At 53.7% G+C, this 16,871-nt stretch overlaps 1 protein-coding gene across 1 annotated transcript; it reads right to left on the reverse strand.

Moving 5' to 3' along the window:
* Positions 1-7,271: 7,271 nt before the first annotated feature.
* On the reverse strand, positions 7,272-14,831 carry LOC138101354 (apolipoprotein E-like). The gene is made up of 4 exons (XM_068999150.1): positions 14,779-14,831; positions 12,702-12,752; positions 11,312-11,462; positions 7,272-7,612 (listed from the first exon to the last, which is right to left on the reverse strand). The coding sequence occupies exons 2-4, from the start codon at positions 12,742-12,744 to the stop codon at positions 7,360-7,362; spliced, it is 447 nt and encodes a 148-aa protein (XP_068855251.1). The 5' UTR covers positions 12,745-12,752; positions 14,779-14,831; the 3' UTR covers positions 7,272-7,359.
* Positions 14,832-16,871: the final 2,040 nt, after the last annotated feature.

Genomic DNA, 16,871 nt, shown 5'->3' on the forward strand with positions numbered 1-16,871 from the left:
GGGGGATTTTGGGGGTCTTTGAGGGGATTTTGGGGTGATTTTGGGGGTCCTGGAGGGGATTTTGGGGTGATTTTGAGGGATTTTGGGGTTTTCGGAGGGGATTTTGGGGTGATTTTGAGGGGTTTTGGGGGTCTTGGAGGGGATTTTGGGGTCTTTGAGGGGATTTTGGGGGGGATTTTGGGGGTCTTTGAGGGGATTTTGGGGTGATTTTGAGGGATTTTGGGGTCTTTGAGGGGATTTTGGGGGGGGATTTGGGGGGGATTTTGGGGGTCTTTGAGGGGATTTTGGGGTGATTTTGGGGGGTCCTGGAGGGGATTTTGGGGTGATTTGGGGGAATTTTGGGGTCTCTGAGGGGATTTTGGGGTGATTTTGAGGGGTTTTGGGGGTCTTGGAGGGGATTTTGGGGGGTCCCGGAGGGGATTTTGGGGGGTCCTGGAGGGGATTTTGGGGTGATTTTGAGGGATTTTGGGGGTCTCGGAGGGGATTTTGGGGTGATTTTGAGGGATTTTGGGGGTCTTTGAGGGGATTTTGGGGTCTCTGAGGGGATTTTGGGGTGATTTTGAGGGGATTTTGGGGGTTCCTGGAGGGGATTTTGGGGTGATTTTGAGGGATTTTGGGGGGTCCTGGAGGGGATTTTGGGGTGATTTTGAGGGGTTTTGGGGTCTCTGAGGGGATTTTGGGGTGATTTTGAGGGGTTTTGGGGGTCTTGGAGGGGATTTTTGGGTCTTTGAGGGGATTTTGAGGGATTTTGGGGGGTCCTGGAGGGGATTTTGGGGGGTCCTGGAGGGGATTTTGGGGTGATTTTGAGGGGTTTTGGGGTTCTCGAGGGGATTTTGGGGTAATTTTGAGGGATTTTGGGGGTCTTGGAGGGGATTTTGGGGTGATTTTGAGGGATTTGGGGGGGTCCTGGAGGGGATTTTGGGGTGAATTTGAGGGATTTTGGGGGTCTTGGAGGGGATTTTGGGGTGATTTTGAGGGGTTTTGGGGGTTTTCGGAGGGGATTTTGGGGCGATTTTGAGGGATTTTGGGGTCTTCGAGGGGATTTTGGGGTGATTTTGAGGGATTTTGGGGTCTTCGAGGGGATTTTGGGGTGATTTTGAGGGGTTTTGGGGGTCTTGGAGGGCATTTTGGGGTCTCTGAGGGGATTTTGGGGGGATTTTGAGGGGTTTGGGGGTCTTTGAGGGGATTTTGGGGGGTCCTGGATGGGATTTTGGGGTGATTTTGAGGGATTTTTGGGTCTTTGAGGGGATTTTGGGGGATTTTGGGGGTCTCTGAGGGGATTTTGGGGTGATTTTGAGGGGTTTTGGGGGTCTTGGAGGGGATTTTGGGGGGTCCCGGAGGGGATTTTGGGGTTTTCGAGGTGATTTTGGGGTGATTTTGAGGGGTTTTGGGGGTCCTGGAGGGGATTTTGAGGGATTTTGAGGGATTTTGGGGTTTTCGGAGGGGATTTTGGGGTGATTTTGAGGGATTTTGGGGGTCTTGGAGGGGATTTTGGGGTCTCTGAGGGGATTTTGGGGGGATTTGGAGGAATTTTGGGGTCTTTGAGGGGATTTTGGGGTGATTTTGGGGGATTTTGGGGTCTTTGAGGGGATTTTGGGGGGGATTTTGGGGTCTTTGAGGGGATTTTGAGGGATTTTGGGGGTTCCTGGAGGGGATTTTGGGGTGATTTTGAGGGATTTTGGGGGGTCCTGGAGGGGATTTTGGGGTGATTTTGAGGGGTTTTGGGGGTCCTGGAGGGGATTTTGGGGGGTCCTGGAGGGGATTTTGGGGTGATTTTGAGGGATTTTGGGTTTTTGAGGCGATTTTGGGGGTCCTGGACGGGATTTTGGGGCTCTTTTAGGGATTTTGGGGGTCCCCTGGGTCCTTTTGGGGCACTTTTGGGGCCTCCTGAGCCCTTTTTAGGGACTCTCCCATCCTTTTTGGGGGACCCCAGACCCATTTGGGGACCTTCCCACCCCTTTTTGGGACCCCAGACCCCTTTTATGGGACCCCAGACCCATTTTTGAGACCCTCCCACCCCTTTTCCGGGTGCTTCCATCCCTTTTTAGGGACCCCAGACCCATTTTGGGGACCCCAGACCCATTTTTAGGACCCCAGACCCCTTTTAGGGACCCCAGACCCCTTTTTAGGGACCCCAGACCCGTATTTAGGGTGCTCCGATCCCTTTTTGGGGACCCCAGACCCATTTTTGGGACCTTCCCACCCCTTTTTGGGACCCCAGACCCCTTTTTCGGGTGCTCCGATCCCTTTTTGGGACCCCAGACCCATTTTTGGGGACCCCAGACCCATTTTTAGGGACCCCAGACCCCTTTTATGGGACCCCAGACCCATTTTTAGGGACCCCAGACCCATTTTTAGGACCCCAGACCCCTTTTTGGGGACTCTCCCACCCCTTTTTGAGGACCCCAGACCCCTTTTAGGGACCCCCAGACCCCTTTTTAGGGTGCTCCGATCCCTTTTTGGGACCCCAGACCCCTTTTATGGGACCCCAGACCCCTTTTTTGGGACCCCAGACCCCTTTTTGGGACCCTCCCACCCCTTTTCCGGGTGCTTCCATCCCTTTTTAGGGACCCCAGACCCATTTTTAGGACCCCAGACCCCTTTTTGGGGATCTCCCACCCCTTTTTGAGGACCCCAGACCCCTTTTTAGGACCCTCCCACCCCTTTTTCGGGTGCTTCCATCCCTTTTTAGGGACCTCAGACCCATTTTTAGGACCCCAGACCCCTTTTTGGGGACTCTCCCACCCCTTTTTGAGGACCCCAGACCCATTTTTGAGACCCTCCCACCCCTTTTTAAGGCGCTCCCACCTCTTTTTGGGGACCCCAGACCCCTTTTTAGGACCCTCCCACCCCTTTTTGAGGCGCTCCCACCTCTTTTTGGGGACCCCAGACCCCTTTTTGTGACCCCAGACCCCTTTTTGGGACCCCAGACCCATTTTTGGGGACCCCAGACCCATTTTTAGGGACCCCAGACCCCTTTTTTGGGACCCCAGACCCCTTTTTGGGACCCCCAGACCCCTTTTTCGGGTGCTTCCATCCCTTTTTAGGGACCCCAGACCCATTTTTAGGACCCCAGACCCCTTTCTGGGGACTCTCCCACCCCTTTTTGAGGACCCCAGACCCCTTTTAGGGACCCCCGAGCCCTTTTTGAGACCCTCGCACCCCTTTTTAAGGCGCTCCCACCCCTTTTAAGGACCCCAGACCCCTTTTAAAGACCCTCCCGCCCCTTTTTCGGGTGCTCCGATCCCTTTTTGGGACCCCAGACCCATTTTTAGGGACCCCAGACCCATTTTTAGGACCCCAGACCCCTTTTAGGGACCCCCAGACCCCTTTTTAGGGTGCTCCGATCCCTTTTTGAGGACCCCAGACCCCTTTTAAAGACCCTCCCGCCCCTTTTTCGGGTGCTCCGATCCCTTTTTGGGGACCCCAGACCCATTTCTGAGGACCCCAGACCCCTTTCCAAGACCCCCCTGACCGCTTTTAGGGACCCCAGACCCCTTTTAGGCCCCCCCCAGACCGCTTTTAGGGACCCCAGAGCCCTTTTTAGGACCCCAGACCCATTTTTGGGACCCTCCGATCCCTTTTTGGGGACCCCAGACCCCTTTTTGGGGACCCCAGACCCCTTTTTGAGACCCTCCCACCCCTTTTTAAGGCCCTCCCACCCCTTTTTAGGACCCCAGACCCCATTTTGAGACCCTCCCATCCCTTTTTATGACCCCAGACCCCTTTTTGGCGACCCTCCCTCCCCTTTTTGAGGACCCCAGACCCCTTTTAGGACCCCCCTGACCCCTGTTAAGGACCCCAGACCCATTTTTGGGACCCTCCCACCCGTTTTTTGGGACCCCAGACCCATTTTTAGGGACCCCAGACCCCTTTTATGGGACCCCAGACCCCTTTTTGGGACCCTCCCACCCCTTTTTCGGGTGCTTCCATCCCTTTTTGAGGACCCCAGACCCATTTTTAGGACCCCAGACCCCTTTTTGGGGACTCTCCCACCCCTTTTTGAGGACCCCAGACCCCTTTTAGGGACCCCAGACCCCTTTTTGGGGACCCCAGACCCCTTTTTAGGACCCCAGACCCCTTTTTGGGACCCTCCGATCCCTTTTAGGGACCCCAGACCCCTTTTTGGGGACCCCAGACCCCTTTTTAGGACCCCAGACCCCTTTTTGGGACCCTCCGATCCCTTTTTGGGACCCCAGACCCCTTTTTGAGGACCCCAGACCCATTTTTAGGACCCCAGACCCCTTTTTGGGGACTCTCCCACCCCTTTTTGAGGACCCCAGACCCCTTTTAGGGACCCCAGACCCCTTTTTGGGGACCCCAGACCCCTTTTTAGGACCCCAGACCCCTTTTTGGGACCCTCCGATCCCTTTTTGGGACCCCAGACCCCTTTTAGGGACCCCAGACTCCTTTTTGGGGACCCCAGACCCCTTTTTAGGACCCCAGACCCCTTTTTGGGACCCTCCGATCCCTTTTTGGGACCCCAGACCCCTTTTTGAGGACCCCAGACCCATTTTTAGGACCCCAGACCCCTTTTTGGGGACTCTCCCACCCCTTTTTGAGGACCCCAGACCCCTTTTAGGGACCCCAGACCCCTTTTTGGGGACCCCAGACCCCTTTTTAGGACCCCAGACCCCTTTTTGGGACCCTCCGATCCCTTTTTGGGACCCCAGACCCCTTTTTGAGGACCCCAGACCCATTTTTAGGACCCCAGACCCCTTTTTGGGGACTCTCCCACCCCTTTTTGAGGACCCCAGACCCCTTTTAGGGACCCCAGACCCCTTTTTGGGGACCCCAGACCCCTTTTTAGGACCCCAGACCCCTTTTTGGGACCCTCCGATCCCTTTTTGGGACCCCAGACCCCTTTTTGGGGACCCCAGACCCCTTTTTGAGACCCTCACACCCCTTTTTGCGACCCTCCGTTCACTTTTTAGGACCCCAGACCCCTTTTTAGACGCCCCCCGCCCCCTCCCCACAACCACCCCGCCGCTTTCCCATCACCGTTTATTGCCGCCCCGCCCCCTCCTCACTCCGGGGGGGGTCTCCCCTCAATCCTCCCCATCCCGGGGGGGCTCGGGGGGTGCCCAGAGGGCCCCGATGGCGGCGGCCCCCCCGTCCCAGCGCCGCCGCAGCTGCTGCGAGCTCCTCCCGGCCCTTTGGGGACCCCAGACCCATTTTTGGGGACCCCAGACCCCTTTTATGGGACCCCAGACCCATTTTTAGGGACCCCAGACCCCTTTTTGGGACCCCAGACCCCTTTTTGGGACCCTCCCACCCCTTTTTCGGGTGCTTCCATCCCTTTTTAGGGACCCCAGACCCATTTTTAGGACCCCAGACCCCTTTTGGGGACCCCAGACCCCTTTTTGGGGACCCCAGACCCGTATTTAGGGTGCTCCGATCCCTTTTTGGGGACCCCAGACCCATTTTTGGGACCTTCCCACCCCTTTTTGGGACCCCAGACCCCTTTTTTGGGTGCTCCGATCCCTTTTTGGGACCCCAGACCCATTTTTGGGGACCCCAGACCCAATTTTAGGGACCCCAGACCACTTTTATGGGACCCCAGACCCATTTTTAGGACCCCAGACCCCTTTTTGGGGACTCTCCCACCCCTTTTTGAGGACCCCAGACCCCTTTTAGGGACCCCCAGACCCCTTTTTAGGGTGCTCCGATCCCTTTTTGGGACCCCAGACCCCTTTTATGGGACCCCAGACCCCTTTTTTGGGACCCCAGACCCCTTTTTGGGACCCTCCCACCCCTTTTCCGGGTGCTTCCATCCCTTTTTAGGGACCCCAGACCCATTTTTAGGACCCCAGACCCCTTTTGGGGACCCCAGACCCCTTTTTGGGGACCCCAGACCCGTATTTAGGGTGCTCCGATCCCTTTTTGGGGACCCCAGACCCATTTTTGGGACCTTCCCACCCCTTTTTGGGACCCCAGACCCCTTTTTTGGGTGCTCCGATCCCTTTTTGAGGACCCCAGACCCCTTTTAAAGACCCTCCCGCCCCTTTTTCGGGTGCTCCGATCCCTTTTTAGGGACCCCAGACCCATTTCTGAGGACCCCAGACCCCTTTCCAGGACCCCCCTGACCGCTTTTAGGGACCCCAGACCCCTTTTAGGCCCCCCCCAGACCGCTTTTAGGGACCCCAGAGCCCTTTTTAGGACCCCAGACCCATTTTTGGGACCCTCCGATCCCTTTTTGGGGACCCCAGACCCCTTTTTGGGGACCCCAGACCCCTTTTTGAGACCCTCCCACCCCTTTTTAAGGCCCTCCCACCCCTTTTTAGGACCCCAGACCCCATTTTGAGACCCTCCCATCCCTTTTTATGACCCCAGACCCCTTTTTGGCGACCCTCCCTCCCCTTTTTGAGGACCCCAGACCCCTTTTAGGACCCCCCTGACCCCTGTTAAGGACCCCAGACCCATTTTTGGGACCCTCCCACCCGTTTTTTGGGACCCCAGACCCATTTTTAGGGACCCCAGACCCCTTTTATGGGACCCCAGACCCCTTTTTGGGACCCTCCCACCCCTTTTTCGGGTGCTTCCATCCCTTTTTGAGGACCCCAGACCCATTTTTAGGACCCCAGACCCCTTTTTGGGGACTCTCCCACCCCTTTTTGAGGACCCCAGACCCCTTTTAGGGACCCCAGACCCCCTTTTTGGGGACCCCAGACCCCTTTTTAGGACCCCAGACCCCTTTTTGGGACCCTCCGATCCCTTTTTGGGACCCCAGACCCCTTTTAGGGACCCCAGACCCCTTTTTGGGGACCCCAGACCCCTTTTTAGGACCCCAGACCCCTTTTTGGGACCCTCCGATCCCTTTTTGGGACCCCAGACCCCTTTTTGAGGACCCCAGACCCATTTTTAGGACCCCAGACCCCTTTTTGGGGACTCTCCCACCCCTTTTTGAGGACCCCAGACCCCTTTTAGGGACCCCAGACCCCTTTTTGGGGACCCCAGACCCCTTTTTAGGACCCCAGATCCCTTTTTGGGACCCTCCGATCCCTTTTTGGGACCCCAGACCCATTTTTGGGGACCCCAGACCCCTTTTTGGGGACCCCAGTTCCCTTTTTGGGACCCTCCGATCCCTTTTTGGGACCCCAGACCCCTTTTTGAGACCCTCCCACCCCTTTTTCGGGTGCTTCCATCCCTTTTTAGGGACCCCAGACCCATTTTTAGGACCCCAGACCCCTTTTGGGGACCCCAGACCCCTTTTTAGGGACCCCAGACCCCATTTTAGGGTGCTCCGATCCCTTTTTAAGACCCCAGACCCATTTTTGGGACCTTCCCATCCCTTTTCCGGGACCCGTTTATTGCCGCCCCGCCCCCTCCTCACTGCGGGGTGGGGGGGGGGGTCTCCCCTCAATCCTCCCCATCCCGGGGGGGCTCGGGGGGTGCCCAGAGGGCCCTGATGGCGGCGGCCCCCCCGTCCCAGCGCCGCCGCAGCTCCTCCGAGTCGCGGTTCAGGCGCTTGCGGAGCTTCCGAGCGAAGGCGGCTCCGCGGGCGCGGAGATCGGCCGCGCTCAGCTCCAGCAGCGCCCGCGCCTCCGCCCCGTACTCGGCCACGCGGCCCCGAGCCTCGTCCCGCAGCTCCCGCAGCTCCCGCAGCGCGTTCCTGGGGGAAAAAACGGGATTTTGGGTCATTTTGGGGGTGCTTGAATCCCTCTGGTCGCTTTTTTCGGGGAAAAAAAACGGGATTTTGGGTCATTTTGGGGAGTTTAGAATCCCTATAGAGTCCCTATGGGTTCCTATAGAGTCCCTGAATCCCTAAGGTCGCGGTTTTGGGGGGAAAAAAACGGGATTTTGGGTCATTTTGGGGGTCCCTGAATCCCTATAGAGTCCCTATGGGTTCCTATAGAGTCCCTGTGGGATCCTATAGAAACCCGACGGGATCGTCCCGCAGCTCCCGCAGCTCCCGCAGCGCGTTCCTGGGGAAAAAAACGGGATTTTGGGTCATTTTGGGGGTGCTTGAATCCCTATTGTGTCCCTATGGGATCCAATAGAGTCCCTGTGGGTCCCTATAGAAACCCGACGGGATCGTCCCGCAGCTCCCGCAGCTCCCGCAGCGCGTTCCTGGGGAAAAAACTGGGATTTTGGGCCATTTTGGGGAGTTTAGAATCCCTATAGAGTCCCTGAATCTGTCTGGTCGCGTTTCTGGGGGAAAAAACCGGGATTTTGGGTCATTTTGGGGGTGCTTGAATCCCTATTGTGTCCCTATGGGTTCCTATAGACTCGCTATGGGTCCCTATAGAAACCCGACGGGATCGTCCCGCAGCTCCCGCAGCTCCTGCAGGGCGTTCCTGGGGGAAAAAACCGGGATTTTGGGTCATTTTGGGGGTCCTTGAATCCCTCTAGTCGCGTTTTTTGGGGAAAAAAACGGGATTTTGGGTCATTTTGGGGGTGCTTGAATCCCTATAGAGTCCCTATGGGAGCTCCCGCAGCTCCCGCAGCTCCCGCAGGGCGTTCCTGGGGGAAAAAACCGGGATTTTGGGTCATTTGGGGGAGTTTAGAATCCCTATTGTGTCCCTATGGGTTCCTATAGAGTCCCTATGGGAGCTCCCGCAGCTCCCGCAGCTCCCGCAGCGCGTTCCTGGGGGAAAAAACCGGGATTTTGGGTCATTTTGGGGGTGCTTGAATCCCTCTGGTCGCGTTTTTTGGGGAAAAAAACGGGATTTTGGATCATTTTGGGGGTCCTTGAATGCCTCTGGTCGCGTTTTTTGGGGAAAAAACCGGGATTTTGGGCCATTTTGGGGAGTTTAGAATCCCTATTGTGTCCCTATGGGTTCCTATAGAAACCCTATGGTAGCTCCCGCAGCTCCCGCAGCTCCCGCAGCGCGTTCCTGGGGAGAAAAAATGGGATTTTGGGCCATTTTGGGGAGTTTAGAATCCCTATAGAGTCCCTGAATCTGTCTGGTCGCGTTTCTGGGGGAAAAAAACGGGATTTTGGGTCATTTTGGGGGTGCTTGAATCCCTATTGTGTCCCTATGGGTTCCTATAGAGTCGCTATGGGTCCCTATAGAAACCCGACGGGATCGTCCCGCAGCTCCCGCAGCTCCTGCAGGGCGTTCCTGGGGGAAAAAACCGGGATTTTGGGTCATTTTGGGGGTCCTTGAATCCCTCTAGTCGCGTTTTTTGGGGAAAAAACCGGGATTTTGGGTCATTTTGGGGGTCCTTGAATGCCTCTGGTCGCGTTTTTTGGGGAAAAAACGGGGATTTTTGGTCATTTTGGGGAGTTTAGAATCCCTATAGAGTCCCTATGGGTTCCTATAGAAACCCTATGGTAGCTCCCGCAGCTCCCGCAGCTCCCGCAGAGCGTTCCTGGGGGGAAAAACCGGGATTTTGGGCCATTTTGGGGAGTTTAGAATCCCTATAGAGTCCCTGAATCTGTCTGGTCGCGTTTCTGGGGGAAAAAAACGGGATTTTGGGTCATTTTGGGGGTGCTTGAATCCCTATTGTGTCCCTATGGGTTCCTATAGAGTCGCTATGGGTCCCTATAGAAACCCGACGGGATCGTCCCGCAGCTCCCACAGCTCCTGCAGGGCGTTCCTGGGGGAAAAAACCGGGATTTTGGGTCATTTTGGGGGTCCTTGAATCCCTCTAGTCGCGTTTTTTGGGGAAAAAACCGGGATTTTGGGTCATTTTGGGGGTGCTTGAATCCCTATAGAGTCCCTATGGGAGCTCCCGCAGCTCCCGCAGCTCCCGCAGCGCGTTCCTGGGGGAAAAAAACGGGATTTTGGGTCATTTTGGGGAGTTTAGAATCCCTATAGAGTCCCTATGGGTTCCTATAGAGTCGCTATGGGTCCCTATAGAAACCCTATGGGTCCCTATGGGATCGTCCCGCAGCTCCCGCAGCTCCCGCAGGGCGTTCCTGGGTAAAAAAACCGGGATTTTGGGTCATTTTGGGGAGTTTAGAATCCCTATAGAGTCCCTATGGGTCCCTACAGAGTCCCTGAATCCCTCTGGTCGCGTTTTTTGGGGGAAAAAAACGGGATTTTGGGTCATTTTGGGGTCCCTGAATCCCTCTAGGAGTCCTTAAATCCCTACAGAGTCCCTGAATCCCTCTGGTCGTGTTTTTGGGGGAAAAAATCGGGATTTTGGGTCATTTTGGGGGAGTTTAGAATCCCTACAGAGATCCCGAATCCCTCTGGGCGCGTTCCTGGGGGAAAAAACGGGATTTGGGGTCATTTTGGGGGAGTTTAGAATTTTTGGGGTTTTCCCCCCAATTTTTGGGGTTTCCTCCCCCAGTTTTTGGGGTTTTCTCCTCCAATTTTTGGGGTTTTCTCCTCCAGTTTTCCCCCCAAATTTTGGGGGCTTTCCCCCTCAATTTTTGGGGTTTCCTCCCGTCAATTTTTGGCGTTTTCTCCCCCAGTTTTTGGGGTTTTCACCCCTCAATTTTTGAGGATTTGTCCCCCAATTTTTTGGGTTTTCTCCTCCAACTTTTTGGGGTTTTCTCCTCCAATTTTTGGGGTTTTCCCCCTCAATTTTTGGGGTTTTCTCCTCCAATTTTTGGGGTTTTCCCCATCAATTTTTGGGGGTTTTCCCCCTCAATTTTTGGGGTTTTCTCCTCCAATTTTTGGGGTTTTCCCCTCAATTTTTGGGGTTTCCTCCCCTCAATTTTTGAGGATTTCTCCCCAAATTTTGGGGGGTTTCCCCTCTTATTTTTGGGGTTTCCTCCCCTCAATTTTTGAGGATTTCTCCACCAATTTTTGGGGGTTTTCCCCCTCAATTTTTGAGGTTTCCCCCCCCCCAATTTTTTTGTTTTTCCCGCCTCAATTTTTGGGTTTTCCCCCATCAATTTTTGGGGTTTCCCCCCATCAATTTTTGGGGGTTTTCCCCCTCAATTTTTGGGGTTTTCTCCTCCAATTTTTGGGGTTTTCCCCTCAATTTTTGGGGTTTCCTCCCCTCAATTTTTGAGGATTTCTCCACCAATTTTTGGGGGTTTTCTCCCCCAATTTTTGGGGTTTCCTCCCCTCAATTTTTGAGGATTTCTCCCCCAATTTTTTGGGTTTTCTCCTCCAATTTTTGGGGTTTTCTCCCCCTCAATTTTTGGGGTTTTTCCCTCAATTTTTGGGGTTTCCTCCCCTCAATTTTTGACGATTTCTCCACCAATTTTTGGGGGTTTTCCCCCTCAATTTTCGGGGTTTCCCCCCCCAACTTTTTTGTTTTTCCCGCCTCAATTTTTGGGTTTTCCCCCATCAATTTTTGGGGTTTCCCCCCATCAATTTTTGCGGGTTCCTCCCCCAATTTTTTTGGGGTTTCTTCCTCCATTTTTGGGGTGTCCCCACCCCCCGATTTTTGGGGTCCCCGCACTCACTGCAGCCGCTGGCCCAGGGGACTCTCCCGCAGCCTCTCGGTCGCGTTTTTGGCCACCTCCTCCAGGGCCCCCAGGAGCCCCCAGACCTTCGAGGGCAGCGCGGGGGGGGCGGGGGGCTTCGGCGTGGGGGAGGGGTCGTCAGCCCCGCAGCCTGGGGGAGGGGAAGGGGGAGGGGGAAAAAAAAAAAAAGGGGGAGATTCACCCCAAAAATCGCCCTCGAATTCCTTCAAAACCCACCCTGGATCCTTGAAAAAAATCCCCCGAAATGCCCCCAAAAATCCCTCAAGATTCCTCCCAAAATCCCTCAAAATTCCTCCCAAAATCTCTCAAAAATCCCTCAAAATTCCTCCCAAAATCCCTCAAAATTCCTCCCAAAATCTCTCAAAAATCCCTCAAAATTCCTCCCAAAGTCCCTCAAAATTCCTCCCAAAATCCCTCAAAAATCCCTCAAAATCCCCCCCAAAATCCCTCAAAAATCCGCCTCCAAACCCCTCAAAAATCCGCCCCCAAATGCTTCCAAAAATCCCCCGAAATCCCTCAAAAATTCTCTCCAGAAATTCCCCCAAATTGCGCCAATTCCCCCTCAAAATTCCGTCCTCAAATCCCTCAAAAATCCCCCCTCCCGGATGGCCCCAAAATCCCTCAAAAATCCCTCAAAAAAATCCCTCAAAAATCCCCCCAAAATCCCCCCAAAATCCCTCCAAAAATCCCTCAAAATCCCTCAAAAAATTCCCCCAAACCCCCCCCAAAATCCTCAAAACTCCACCAAAAATTCCTCCAAAATTCGCCGCCAAATCCCTGAAAAAATCCCTGAAAAAATCCCTGAAAAAAATCCCTCAAAAATCCTCCCAAAATCCCCCCCAAAATCCCTCAAAATCCCTAAAAAAACCCCAAAAAATCCCTAAAAATCCCTCAAAAATCCCTCAAAAATCCTCCCAAAACCCCCCCAAAATCCCTCAAAAAATCACTAAAAATCCCTCAAAAATCCTCCCAAAAATCCCTCCAAAACCCCTCCAAAATTCCTCAAAATTTCCCCCAAAAATCCCTCAAAAAAAACCCCCCAAAATCCCTCAAAATTCCCCCCCAAAATTCCTCAAAAATCCCTCAAAATTCCGCAAAAAATCCCTCAAAAATCCCTTAAAATTCCTCCAAAATTCCCCCCAAAAATCCCTCAAAAAAAACCCCCAAAAATCCCTCAAAATTCCCCCCAAAATTCCTCAAAAATCCCTCAAAATCCCCCCAAAAATCCCTCAAAATTCCGCCAAAAATCCCTCAAAAAATCCCCCCCAAATCCCCCAAAAATCCCCTTGAAAAATCCCTCCCCAAATCCCCCCAAATTGCCCCAAATTCGCCCAAATTCCCCCAATTTGGGGCCGATGACGTCACTCACCTGCCAGCAGCGTCACCGCCACCAGCGCGACCCAGAACTTCATGGTGGCACCTGCGGGGCCCCAAAATGTCCCAAAATGCCCCAAAATGCCCCAAAATATCCCAGAATGTCCCCAAAATGTCCCTAAAATGCCCCAAAATGCCCCAAAATGTCCCTAAAATGGCCCCAAATGGCCCCAAAATGTCCCAAAATGTCCCAAAATGTCCCCAAAATGCCCCAATTGTCCCCAAAATGTTCCCAAAATGCCCCAAAATGCCCCAAAATATCCCAGAATGTCCCCAAAATGTCCCTAAAATGCCCCAAAATGCCCCAAAATGTCCCTAAAATGGCCCCAAATGGCCCCAAAATGTCCCAAAATGTCCCAAAATGTCCCCAAAATGCCCCAATTGTCCCCAAAATGTTCCCAAAATGCCCCAAAATGTCCCAAAATGTCCCAGAATGTCCCCAAAATGGCCCCAAAATGGCCCCAAAATGTCCCAAAATATCCCAGAATGTCCCCAAAATGGCCCCAAAATGTCTCAAAATGTCCCAAAAGGGCCCCAAAATGTCTCAAAATGGCCCCAAATGTCCCCAAAATGTCCCAAAATGGCCCCAAATGTCCCAAAATGCCCCAAAATGGCCCCAAAATGTCTCAAAATGTCCCAAAAGGGCCCCAAAATGTCTCAAAATATCCCAGAATGTCCCCAAAATGTCCCAAAATGGCCCCAAATGTCCCAAAATGTCCCCAAAATGCCCCAATTGTCCCCAAAATGTTCCCAAAATGCCCCAAAATGTCCCAAAATGCCCCAAAATGTTCCCAAAATGCCCCAAAATGTCCCCAAAATGCCCCAATTGTCCCCAAAATGTTCCCAAAATGCCCCAAAATGTTCCCAAAATGCCCCAAATTGTCTCTAAAATGCCCCAAAATGTCCCTAAAAGGCCCCAAAATGTTCCCAAAATGCCCCAAAATGTCCCAAAACGTCTCCGATTGTCCCCAAAATGTCCCCAAAATGCCCCAAATTGTCTCTAAAATGCCCCACAATGTCTCAAAATGTCCCCAAAATGCCCCAATTGTCCCCAAAATGTTCCCAAAATGCCCCAAAATGTCCCAGATTGTTCCCAAAATGCCCCAAAATGTTCCCAAAATGCCCCAAATTGTCTCTAAAATGCCCCAAAATGTCCCCAAAATGTTCCCAAAATGCCCCAAAATGTCCCAAAACGTCTCCGATTGTCCCCAAAATGCCCCCAAAATGCCCCAAATTGTCTCTAAAATGCCCCAAAATGTCCTCAAAATGCCCCAAAATGTCCCTAAAAGGCCCCAAAATGCCCCAAAAATGTCCCGGATTGTCCCAGATTGTCCCCAAAATGTCCCAAAAATGTCCCCAAATTGTCCCCAACTCCCTGAATTGTCCCCAAAAGGCCCCGTCCCCCCAAAATCCCCCCCAAAAAACCCCAAATCCCCCCAAAATCCCCCCAAATCCCCCCAAATCCCCCAAATCCCCCCAAATCCCCCAAAAGCCCCAAAATTCCCCCTGAAAGTCCCCCAAATCCCCCCAAAAATCCCCCAAAATCCCCCCAAAAGCCCCCAAAATCCCCCCAAAATCCCCCCAAATCCCCAAAATCCCCCAAAATCCCCAAAATCCCCCCAAAATCCCCCAAATCCCCCCAAATCCCCCAAAAGCCCCAAAATTTCCCCTAAAAGTCCCCCAAATCCCCTCAAAAATCCCCCAAAATCCCCCCAAAAGCCCCCAAAATCCCCCCAAAATCCCCCAAATCCCCCCAAATCCTCCCCAAAATCCCCAAAATCCCCCCAAATCCCCCCAAAATCCCCTCAAATCCCCCCAAAATCCCCCCAAAATCCCCCAAATCCCCCCCAAAATCCCCCCAAATCCCCCAAATCCCCCCAAAATCCCCCCAAATCCCCCAAAATCCCCCCCAAAATCCCCCCAAATCCCCCAAAATCCCCCAAATCCCCCCAAATCCCCAAAATCCCCCCAAAATCCCCCCCAAAATCCCCCCAAATCCCCCAAAATCCCCCCAAAATCCCCCAAAATCCCCCCCAAAATCCCCCCCAATGTCCCCTCCCCCCCCCCCTCACCCGTGGGGTCCCTCCGGCTCCCCCCTCCCCCCAAAGGGGGGGACCCCTAAATACCCCCGGGTGGGGGCGGGGCGGGGGGCGGGGCCCGCCTGACCTTTGAACCCCCCCCTCCCTTCCCCCCTCCCCTTCCCCCTCCCTCACCCCTCCCCCACCCCATGGAGGGGGGGTGGGGACCCCCCCAAAACCTCCCCTCCCCCCCCTCCCCCTTTTTTTTTTACCCAAAATTGGGGTGGGGGGTCCATGGGGTGGGGGGTGGGGGAGGGGCGGTGTCACCCCTCCCCCCTCTCCCCTCCCCTCCCCTCCCCCCCCAAATGGACCTTGCCCCTCCCCCCACCCCCCCCTTCCCGCCCCTCCCCCCCCCCCCGGACTTGGGACCCGACGTGGCCGCGGGTGGGGGAGGGGCAAGGTCCAAAGGGGGTGGGGGAGGGGCGGGGGGGGGGGGAGGGGCGAGCCCGGAAAAGGGGGAGGGGGAGGGGGGAGGGGTTGGGAATTTGGGGGGGGATTTTGGGTGGAATTTGGGGGAAATTGGGAGGAAATCGGGGGGGAAAAAGAACCCCAAAAATCGGGGGGAAATGCCCCAAAATCGGGGGGAAATCCCCCAAAATCGGGGGGAAATCCCCGAAATTGGTTTAAAGAACCCCGAAATTGGTGTGAAACCCCCAAAATCGGAGCGAAACCCCCCAAAAATCGGGGTGAAAACATAAAAAATTGAGTGAAAACCCCGAAATTGGTGTGAAACCCCGAAATCGGGGTGAAATCCCCAAAATCGGGGTGAAATCCCCCAAAAATTGGTGTGAAATCCCCGAAAATTGGTGTAAAAACCCCAAAAATTGGAGTGAAATCCCCAAAATCGGAGTGAAACCCCCAAAATCGGGGTGAAAACCCCAAAATCTGGGGGAAACCCCCCAAAAATTGGTGCAAAACCCCCAAAATTGGTGTGAAGACCCCAAAATTGGAGCGAAATCCCCCAAAATTGGCGTGAAAACCCCGAAATCGGGGTGAAAACACCAAAATCGGAGTGAAACCCCCCAAAAATTGGAGTGAAATCCCCAAAATCGGGGTGAAATCTCCCCAAACTTGGTGTGAAAACCCCAAAAATTAGAGTGAAACCCCCCAAAATCTGAGTGGAACCCCCCAAAATCTGAAATCCCCAAAATCCGAGTGAAACTCCCCAAAATCTGAGTGGAACCCCCAAAATCTGAGTGGAACTCCCCAAAATCTGAGTGAAATCCCCAAAATCCAAGTGAAACCCCCAAAATCTGAGTGAAACCCCCCAAAATCTGAGTGAAATCCCCAAAATCTGAGTGGAACCCCCCAAAATCTGAGTGGAAACCCCCAAAATCCGAGTGAAACCCCCAAAATCTGAGTGAAACCCCCAAAATCGGAGTGAAACCCCCCAAAATCGGAGTGGAACCCCAAAAATCTGAGTGAAACCCCCCAAAATCTGAGTGAAACCCCCAAAATTGGAGTGAAACCCCAAAATCTGAGTGGAAACCCCCAAAATCTGAGTGGAAATCCCCAAAATCGGAGTGAAACCCCAAAATCTGAGTGAAACCCCCCCAAAATCTGAGTGAAACCCCCCAAAATCTGAGTGAAACCCCCAAAATCTGAGTGGAACCCCAAAAATCTGAGCGAAAACCCCAAAATCTGAGTGAAATCCCCAAAATCTGAGTGAAATCCCCAAAATCTGAGTGAAACCCCAAAAATCTGAGTGAAACCCCCAAAATCTGAGTGAAACCCCCAAAATCGGAGTGAAACCCCCCAAAATCTGAGTGGAACCCCCAAAATCTGAGTGAAACCCCCAAAATCTGAGTGGAACCCCAAAAATCTGAGTGAAAGCCCCCAAAATCTGAGTGAAACCCCCCAAAATCTGAGTGAAACCCCCCAAAATCCAACCCCCCACCCCCAAAATTCCCCCTGAACCCCAAATTTGGGGTTTCTCCCCCCAAAAAAAGAGCCGAGACCCCCAAATCCCGAGAGCCGTTCCTTTATTGAGGGGAGGGACCCCCAAATTTCCCCAAATTTTGGCGTTTTTGGGGTTTTTTTGGGGGGGGTCCCTCCTGAATTGATCATTTTGGGGGGTGGGGGAGGGG

Source organism: Aphelocoma coerulescens, unplaced genomic scaffold (assembly GCF_041296385.1).
Source record: "Aphelocoma coerulescens isolate FSJ_1873_10779 unplaced genomic scaffold, UR_Acoe_1.0 HiC_scaffold_251, whole genome shotgun sequence".
Taxonomy (NCBI): Eukaryota; Metazoa; Chordata; class Aves; order Passeriformes; family Corvidae; genus Aphelocoma; species Aphelocoma coerulescens.

What these genes read in the sequence shown, in the direction of transcription:
- LOC138101354 (XM_068999150.1), bottom strand. Translation starts at nt 12,744, where the DNA reads ATGAAGTTCTGGGTCGCGCTGGTGGCGGTGACGCTGCTGGCAG. An exon ending in GGCGGTGACGCTGCTGGCAG is followed by an intron (nt 11,463 to 12,701) that starts GTGAGTGACGTC and finishes CCCCTCCCCCAG; the next exon opens with GCTGCGGGGCTGACGACCCC. An exon ending in CCCCTGGGCCAGCGGCTGCA is followed by an intron (nt 7,613 to 11,311) that starts GTGAGTGCGGGG and finishes TTTTTCCCCCAG; the next exon opens with GAACGCGCTGCGGGAGCTGC.